The 9,708-nt window shown below is 32.5% G+C and overlaps 1 protein-coding gene across 1 annotated transcript in view; it reads left to right on the forward strand.

The window, feature by feature from the left end:
* The window catches only part of LOC130441314 (FERM domain-containing protein 8), a 28,202-nt gene extending 20,625 nt beyond the window's left edge, over positions 1-7,577 (forward strand). Inside the window, exon 7 of the mRNA XM_056774932.1 lies at positions 7,239-7,577. Within this exon, the coding sequence (XP_056630910.1) occupies positions 7,239-7,375 (137 nt within the window). The 3' untranslated portion in view covers positions 7,376-7,577. The remainder of the gene's footprint in view (positions 1-7,238) is intronic.
* Positions 7,578-9,708: the final 2,131 nt, after the last annotated feature.

Here is a 9,708-nt window from a genome sequence, read left to right on the forward strand (position 1 = left end):
TAAATAAAAAAACAACAACATATCAAGTCTACTTTTTGAGTTAGCAACGCTATAAAATGCATCAACAATGTAAAATTTCAGTGTGATAATGAACAAGTTCTGATAATATCCGCCAGGCAGCAGCAAGCTCTGTTGCTTAGTGATAGATTGTTATTTTCTTTCAGAATACTACTGAACCAAATCCAGGTGATTTGATGCAGCAACTGTAGTAAGTTATTGGTGCTAAAACTGATGAGAAGAAAAAGATTCAAAGCGGATATGAAGGCAGAAAGAGAATTATACTTAAGCTGAGCAGTTCAAGCCCGTGCAGAACTGACAAAAATTGCCGTGGGATAAAAAATATGTTTTTGATCTTCAAAAGGCATTGCCTTTTCTCAAACTTACAACTTCAATAGACTACCGTAAGATAAATCCATTGTTCTAATAACGGCACTGCCTATATACACATAAGGGATAAGTCTACTAGTGGATGGGGTTAGGAAGATCCAGTTTCATGCCTTTGAAAATATTTGTATGAACATGTCAGGACGTTCAAACATTTCGTTCATACACTGGGCGGAATCAGAATATAAACACTATCCTTACTCTACCGAAAATTGTTCAAGAACCTCTATTGAATGCGGAAATAATTGATATGAAACTTTGATCCCAGGTCACTTATTCCTTTCCAATAATACTGAATTTGGTATAATAGACAGAGCAAGCAAAAAACATGAGACCATCGATGTGCCTGGGGACTGGTACAAAATCACTAAAGCTGCAATAGTGAAAAAGCCTCAGTTTGAAGTTGTAAAAATACAAGAAGAGTTTTTGAGCTCGATGATTCAATCACAAACAGGGAAAAGGATGCTAAAGGTAGGAAAATAAATTGACTTAAGCTACTGTGGATGAGGTTTGAGAGAGGAGGAAATTTCCAAATAAAAATACATGAAACTTCCAGTGAAATTTGAAGGTTGCGAACCTTGGAAATCTCAAAAAGGATCACTAACACGTAGGCCAGGGAGACCCGTGGAAGGGCAAAACTTGTTGACTGTACATCAGGGTAAGCTTTACTCAACCAGAAGATAAATAACTCAAAACAAACGAGAACATTTTGCCCATTTTCCCTATTTATCATGGATACTTCAAAAACCTTCCATGGTATCAGAAAAATAATCAAACCCAGTACCACAAAAACTGAAGGAAATGAAACCCATGATGAGTTTTTTATGACAATTAATTTTTCCTTTCAACTAAGAAATGATATTTTTTCCAATATGATCTTTGAGCAGATGTAAAAATAAAGTGTATTAACAACACTTGGAGTTGGTGCATTATCTATCCATTCTTCAGAATACATTTGATCCAAGTCCACTATTTTGGATTTTTTGGGGTTATAGCATGAAATTTGGTCAATAATACCTATCGAAATGTAAATTATTCCTAGAACTTCTTAAATTGAATATATACTTTTAAAAAATGTTGACTGGTAATTTTTGTTATGAGGCTTTAATTGTAAACTTATGTAGCTAAAACGTAGCTAAAGTGGATTTAGTTCACTCTTATTCTGAACCCTCCATTTACTCGATAGGAGGACATGTAATAATGTTTATTTGGTACTTAAAACCCACTGACCATGTGACATTATCGGGGACTCTACATTCTCACACTAAATACGTCGAAACTCCCAAAAAATTGAATAATACAATTCATTAAATAAAAACCTCCATATGTACAGCTGCCCGAAAATCAAACAGTACTGAAAGTTAACACTAAGGGTACGCATAAATTCTAATACGGATTCTGATTCACCCCCGTACTGATTACAGCTGAAGGTCACATATCTTTTAATATTGTCTCAAAATAGCATTAATATCTTATAGATGTGTTCACTTTCTGCAGTTAAACTGTGACTCATTAAAGGAATGGCACTTGTTTGTTTTAACATTTCTATTTTAAGATAACGCTGAAACATGTAGTTTCGAAATAATAAAAGTGTCTGCTGTGGTTATCGTCTAAATATCCGACGTCTGTTTTAAACCAAGTTTTTCATAATTGTAGGAAATACTTTTTGAAATCGATGTTAAGAATAGAAAATGTTCATCATATTCTAATTTGGATTGACATATTTTGATATTTTTAAACGTATGCGAGAATCGTTCAAAAATATGAACGCGAGTATTGGAAATTATTTTGGAACTAATATTAGGAGTAATCTGAGAAAAAGGGCAAATTTATTTTCGTAGTACAGCATTAGCGAAAGCAAATAAGTTTGAACATTAGCGAAAGCAAATAAGTTTGAAGTTCAAACTGGTAGTTCTTGAGACAGTTAAGAGTCGATTATTGCATAACGGTGATTCAACACAGTAGTAGTCATACCTAAACATCCACCTTGCCTGATTTGGCAATGTGTGATTTTTGGTTATTCCTTAACCAAAAGAAAAATGGACATTGGAGGAGTAGATAGATGAAGCAATGGATGAATTTTTAAGAGATGGCTTCAAGCTTCTAGGTTGAGAAAGCTTCGGAAGTGCATTGATGTAGGTGGTGATAACATTGGACAAAATTATTTTCCTATAACGACTTGTAGTTCTCTTGTATCTCAGAATATACAGGCGATTTAAAAATAATAGCAGGTAGTTATTTCTAAGCTTCCTTAATTGTATTTTCTACAGACATGATAGTAATAACTTAACAAGGTTTAACTACTCTAAAGTTAAAGCCAGTTCTTTCTCGGTTTACATAAACTTATAAACATTATAATTCATTTCTCGACCTTGATATGAATTAATTCTTTGAACTACCCATGCTACTATTCAGAAAGTCATAAATTATATTACTATAAATTATAATTTGTAAACTAATGTAATTATTCAATGAAATAAATCATAGTGGTGAATCTCCACAAATGATTAGGTCTAACTGATTACTAAATTACTTATTAACAATAAAATATAAAAATGTGTACTTTATATAATTATGCGAGGGCTGCTACTTAAGTTTTGAGATAGACAAATAAAAATCTTTATAGTTGGATTTATGGGCTTATTTGCTTGCGTTTGAATCAACTGCCGAAGCATTTTTTCCATTCCGATTGAGGTACCTACAAAACATGCGATTTGAACGCATCAACCGCTTCTTCAGGTGTAGAAAAACGTTGACCTTGCAATTTATTTTCGATCTGCGAGTATAAGAAGAAATATTGGATGCCAAACAAGAATTGTGCGGCGGATAACCCATCAATTCGATTTTTTGACTATTCAAAAACGTTTTTGTTTGAACCGATGTGTGAGAACTCGTATTGTCATGATGGTGAATGATAGTATGCTGCGATTAGTTTCCTGATTTTATCGATCAAACAAATGTTGGTGTACCATCCCGAATTGACTGTTCTACGTTGCTCTAATAGAACGATGGCGACATGTCCAGTTACTCCGGAACAACACGCGACCATTTGTTTCGAAGTGCTTCATGCGCGAACAACTTTTGTTAGATTTGGCTCTTCTTTCAAGACCCATACACTCGATTGATGTTTAGTTTCGGTTTCATAGGCATAGATCCATTATTCGTGACCTGTCATAAATTATAGACATATCAGCCGATTTTGGACGACCTACACGAAATTCATCCTGTAGCGACGTGTGACGGCGATTGAATTCGGAGAACCAGCGAAAAACGGTGGCTCCACATGGTGTTTCATCTTCTAAACAGTTGATCGGTACACTGCTGTTGGCTTAATCCACCTCAAAAGCCATAGAAAATCATTGCACGATGTTTCAAGTATCTGTAAATAACTTAAATGGCATTTGTATGACAACACGTTCTGATTTCATTCACCATTGAAAATGTCAGACTGATGATGGCGATGTCAGATTTGACATATTCACATCAGTGTTGTCATATTTCAAAACTTGAGTAGCAACTCTCGTAATAAGAATTGGAAACACATTATTTTCTCAAAAGTTAAATCAATAGTTTACAGTCAATAGAAGACTCAAAAGAGAATTCATGCGAATAGTTTTAAATTTTTGAAATAGGTACATTTCAAAAAATGGACTATTTTTATTCCTTGCTCCTTTTTTCGTCACACATTGTTTATGGCAAAAAACACGTTCGTTCCAAACCGCTACTGCACAAATACTATAATAGTGACGTAAACGTGTTTTGGGATGTACATAGACAAGATATCTAGATACACAACGCACTACTCGTTTTTTCCCTCACTCGTCTAGGGCGCCCTCTAGGCGCGCAGTCTCGTTACTTAATAGGCAGACCTCGTATATAAATATTGAAAAATGGTGTTTAAAAAATTAACTTTGCGTTATTTTAAAATAATAGGAGCGATAATGATATGATAAAATAAAATTGCAAGGTACAGCAATTCGATATGATGTTTAACGAATCAGAGCATATTACTTGTATCATTAGCAACCGAAATATGTGACGATTTTTTTTTGGTTAACCTTACTGAAATAGAATTTTATGAACACTGCTCCGAGCTACCAAACGACAATCGCGCCAATGTTTTTGTTTGTCGCAACTAAATACCATGACACCTGCAAGCAACCTGGCGTTTAAAAAGAGAAAATTAATAAAATTGCAACGTTTCGTGAGTTTTGATATTTAAAGAATTGTTTCTATGTCACGTAACAATAAACGACGACGTTGAGGTTATTTATTGTATTAAATTTCCAAATAATTTTCTAAAAACCAAGTGGATCATAGAATTTATCATTCAACATCTTGTTTAACACGACCGAATGAATGTACATCTTCAACAAGAATTATAGAGATATCGATATACGTCCAGTTCATACAGCTACATTCTCAAATATTCAATGATATATGTTATCTGGTTTTTTTAGTATAGAGTTGAAAATAATGTAAATTCAAATTAGAACGAATATATGTAAAACCTAAATATTTTTCAGTACTTTAATTAGTTTGAAACGTAAGATTAACAACTACATATTGAGACAGTAAACTGTTTAATGTATTTAGGGTATATCGAGATTTTAATGTTAACCGTAAAGTGTTGTTCAACTGTTGAAAAACCCATCCATCATTAAATGTTGTTTTAGAATTTATATAAAACACCTCACTAATATTCAAATCGTATATCAAATTATGAGTTACACTTTGGAATAAATATAAAATAAATCAATCAAATTGGAAAGTAAAATATTTGTAGACTTTACATTACGAATAATTAGATAAAACTACCGTTAGACAGTTATTTTGAGACTTCACATCACACTAATACAGTAGTGTTTATATTAATTAAAGAGAATTATTTTAGTTGTTAATTGAAAATTAGTTTTTCCTGGAACAACAATAAAAAGTCACGTAAATATGATCCTGAAAGTGCTCAGTTTCACGGAATGATTTGTAAGTAGTTTATTGCATTCAAAAGTGACCATATGAAGACGGATGATACTAAGTGTTAATTACTATCACTAAGTTAGAAATGGGTAATAAACCACGACATTGTACTTAGCGCAAAAATGTTATTTGTCGCAACTGTTGAGTTACTACCCTTAGGAAACTCAAAAATCATATAATGCCGTATGAATTCAAGCGAAGAGCCTTAAACAATGTGATAAAAGAGAAAAACAAATTAACTACAGTAATAAGATTTGTGGTAGTTTATACTTGAGAAATTTGGGTTCTTAATCAAATGGAGAAGCTACAGTGTTGACGATAGGGAAGGAAAATTTTTAGAATTCTTAGAGTTAACAAAAAAAAGATGAAGGGAAATAGCCACTAATTAGTTATTATACACAGTGAGCTGGATATGAGATGTTGTGAAAAGACAAAGACTAAAATGATTGGAGTACGTGGAGCGGTTGGAGATGATGCTATACAGAAATCCAATCGAGAAAGAAAAATATAAAGGTAGATATGCCAAAAAAAGTAAGAAACAGTTGAGTTAAGAAAAGAAAGAAAAAACACAATGACTAAAAAAATATATGGGTAGGTATTGCAAAAGAAAGTAAGAATAAGTTGAGTTAGCAAAAGAAGGGCGGAGAAGAGCCAGTAATTAGTTGAAATTTATTATACCCAGTTAGCTGGATATGGGATATTGTGAAAGTACAAAGACTTAAATGGTTGGAGCACGTGGAACTTTTGGTTAGGTAGAAACTTTAGTTAAGAAAGTCTATAAGTACCACTAGAATGGCGCTATCTCCAATTCTTATCGTGCACCAAAGTAAAACTAAAAAACATCTAAATCTAATATGAAATGTTATTGATTAATGCAAAAAACCCGAGTTTCAGATTAAAGACAAAACAAAAAAAGCGAACCCAACTTTGTTGAAACCATTGTGGAGAGATTATGTTTCTCTATTTGCAATTAGAATCACTTATAGCTGATTGTATCATTCTTTGAAGATACTCGTATAGCTTAGAACCCCGACAATATGTTATTTCCTTCGGAGAAAGGCCATATCGTCGGCTAAATCGCAAACATCGTAACTCCATAGCACCAAATTTTAAGTAGACACAAAAAACTTAATGATGAAAAAAATTCAATGAAGACTTGACGTGTTTTTTTTAATTAAGCGTAGAAATAGTGGCCAGATATTAAATTTCAAAAATAATTGAAAAAAAAAACAGTACAAATAAATTAACACGGATTGCTGTTAACTTTCAACAAAATGAGGAGCTGAAGTTACGAGGCTTAGACATTTAAATTGTATTGGATTTTTTTGATCCATCACGAGTTTTTATGTTATATCATAAATTAGATATTTAATGGTATCAAAATGTTGATATAAGAAAAAAACGGAGCTACATGGTTTGCAACCTAAGCCAACGATATGTAATTTTAATAACGAACAGTGATAATAAAAATCAATCATACCTAATATTTTGGATACATTTCTCAAATTATAAATTTTTTTCCGTTATTAAAGCGAAATGCACTGATCCGGTCCTACATAGCTTAGTCAAAATAATTTAGCTACCCAAAATTCACTTTAAAATACGTTATTTTTTGAAACACACAAACAATTTGTCAGTGTTGGATAAAAAAATAATTAAGAGCATAGCTCTTGCTTAATGAAATTTGTATAATACCTGTATAATTTATTCATTGAATTGAAATGAGAAAGTGTCGTTTATCATCTAATTCTTGATGAATAAGGAAGCAATCGTAAATTTTATGTTAATCATAGCGGAATTTTATGTAAAATGGTCTTTTATTTATTATATATTAAACAACGTAACGGTGGAGACACTAAATATAATTTTATTTTCAGATTCACATTCGTCTTTTATAATGTATCCTTCAAATTTGCCATGGCTGAATAATAAATTAAACAAATTAACTCTTGCTACGTTCGACGAGGAGGGCAGATGTATCGGCCAAATGGGTTCATGGACTCTCAGTTATTAACTGATTCTCGATGATTTATTAGTTTTTGAAACTACATTGCTGGCAACGTACTTTGAAAATTGGTTAATCCGTATCGAAGAAAAGCCAATCGGATATGAAGATAAAACTAAGGGAAATATTGCGTTTGAGTTCAGTTTAAATGTCAAAATTTCAGAGTATTTTAAATAAATCAATTCCTATATTAAATGTGCAATTTAATGATGATTTTTTTTTATTTTCACGATAATAAAAACCCTTGTTCTGTTTTTATGTAAAAAGCAAGCATCAGAAGGTGGCTTGCCGTGTGGAGATGCCTTCTGTAGTTTGTAGTGTTCGGAAAAGACGTGCCTTGGTAGCTAATTCCACAGGGCTGCACTCCTCCAAAGAAAGGAATCCGGATTATTTGTCGTTCTGAGCGTTTGCCGGCGAACTTGTTGTTCATAAGCCACGTATGCCTAGTAAGTGGGACAACCCTCCCATATCCATAAGATAAAACTCTTTCTCATCACTTCGTCGATCGTCGGTGTTACAGGTTTTCTGCGGTTTATCTGTAACCTGGTGAACCGGTTCACCATCCAAATGGCCGACGATAGGGAATCATGCAGCCACAGGTGTACCCGCCTGTCCCCCATTTAAATTTTTCAAAAATAAAGACATAAAATTAAAAAAAAACTTACAAAAAAATCCCCAAACCGTGAAGAACCTTTTTAACTTACTATAGCTCTCTTTTCGTTCTCTTCTGGTAGATGTCGTTCGCTTTTTTTTTCTATTCAGCCTTATCCTATCTAAAAATTTTCCAAAGAATCTCTCTCTAAATATTATGTACACCTATACACTACACCGTCCGTCAGACTTTTTGCAAATATGGAATTCTCAAGACTTGAGAAACTAGCTATTCTCTATTTCTTGCTACCGATGTAGACTGGAGATTTTATGACTTTTTTAACAATATTTAGATTACCTAGTTAAAAGTCTATACCAGCTTTCAGCTAATTCTCTCACATTCAAATGTACATTTTTCAAAACTGAACTAGCATATTATTCCGCTTGTTTATTACTAAATTATAACTTTTTTATACTCTCCTGGTTTCTAATTATCATGGACACTTTCAATAGCAAATATAAAAATCTACAACTAATTTTCTATTTAGCTTCCCAAAATTCCGTAGACACTTATCACAGCGACTCACAAGTTTTTGTATCTCTCTTCTTAATAGAAGATTGCCGCCTGTATTTCAACCATTTTCTTTCTCTCAGATCGTCATATCGTTGAGCTGTTGACGGATATTTTCGCGAAAATTCCATTGCGAAAGCATTAATTGCAAACTTACCAATTTACTCAAGCTTCTCATGAACCAGTTCATTAGCAGGTAACCAAAGACGGGCATCCACATCGTTATTTATCTAGAACTTGATCACGTCCTTAAATGAACTGTATGACTCCTCTTGTAATCATTGAAAAATTTGAGAGATAAATGCTTTATTGTCAAAAAATTGTTCTAATTTGTAGATAAAAGCTTGCAAAAATAATAAATAAGCATAAAAATTACTAAATAAAGATACCAATGAAATAAAATTTCAATATACAGAAGAAAACCAAAATGACTAACAAAATTATAGGTAATAGTAATAGGTAATAATTAGTGTATAACTCCATAGCAAAAATTAATCCAGTATGTAGCTTTTCCAGAATTATATACTATTATTAGAATAGAAGAGTAGAAGGCAGTAAATATGCCCTCAAATTATTGCAAAATGCAGCAAAAGATTATATCGATTTGATTTCAATTGGCAAGTGATTGTGAATTTTTTTGCAATGTAAAATATTGAGCCTCGGAGATTTGCCGATAAATTTCATATGTAGAAAACGAATCACAGATATGATTGTACAAGCGACGGCATTTTCAATTAAGGCTGACATAAATCATAAATAAGTTATACTAAGTCGACAGCAACGTACATTTTTCTGCTTGAGTCAGAGTGGATATACCTCGTATCTACCAGGATAGGATGACTAAAGCTTAGAAAATGATGATTACAGCTTTACAAAATAGGAAGTTGGAATAGTCGCTTTTTAGAAGTTTTCGCTATATTTGAAAATTCTGCCCTAGATGGATTAGTTTTAATACTCATATGAAGAAGAAAATTGTTTTGTTGTTGGATAGATATGTAGAAAAAAGGTTTCAAGTGTGTATTTGGCAGGTGTTTCAAAATTAATTTTACGGATAATGCTTACTTTGAAAATCGGGAGATATATTTAATTTATAATCAATAAATATATAATTGACCAAGAAAATCTAACGCTTTATAAAAATTTATTTCGTTAGATTCCATTTTACTTCACAGAATCACTT

This window comes from Diorhabda sublineata, chromosome 3, assembly GCF_026230105.1.
Source record: "Diorhabda sublineata isolate icDioSubl1.1 chromosome 3, icDioSubl1.1, whole genome shotgun sequence".
NCBI lineage: Eukaryota > Metazoa > Arthropoda > Insecta > Coleoptera > Chrysomelidae > Diorhabda > Diorhabda sublineata.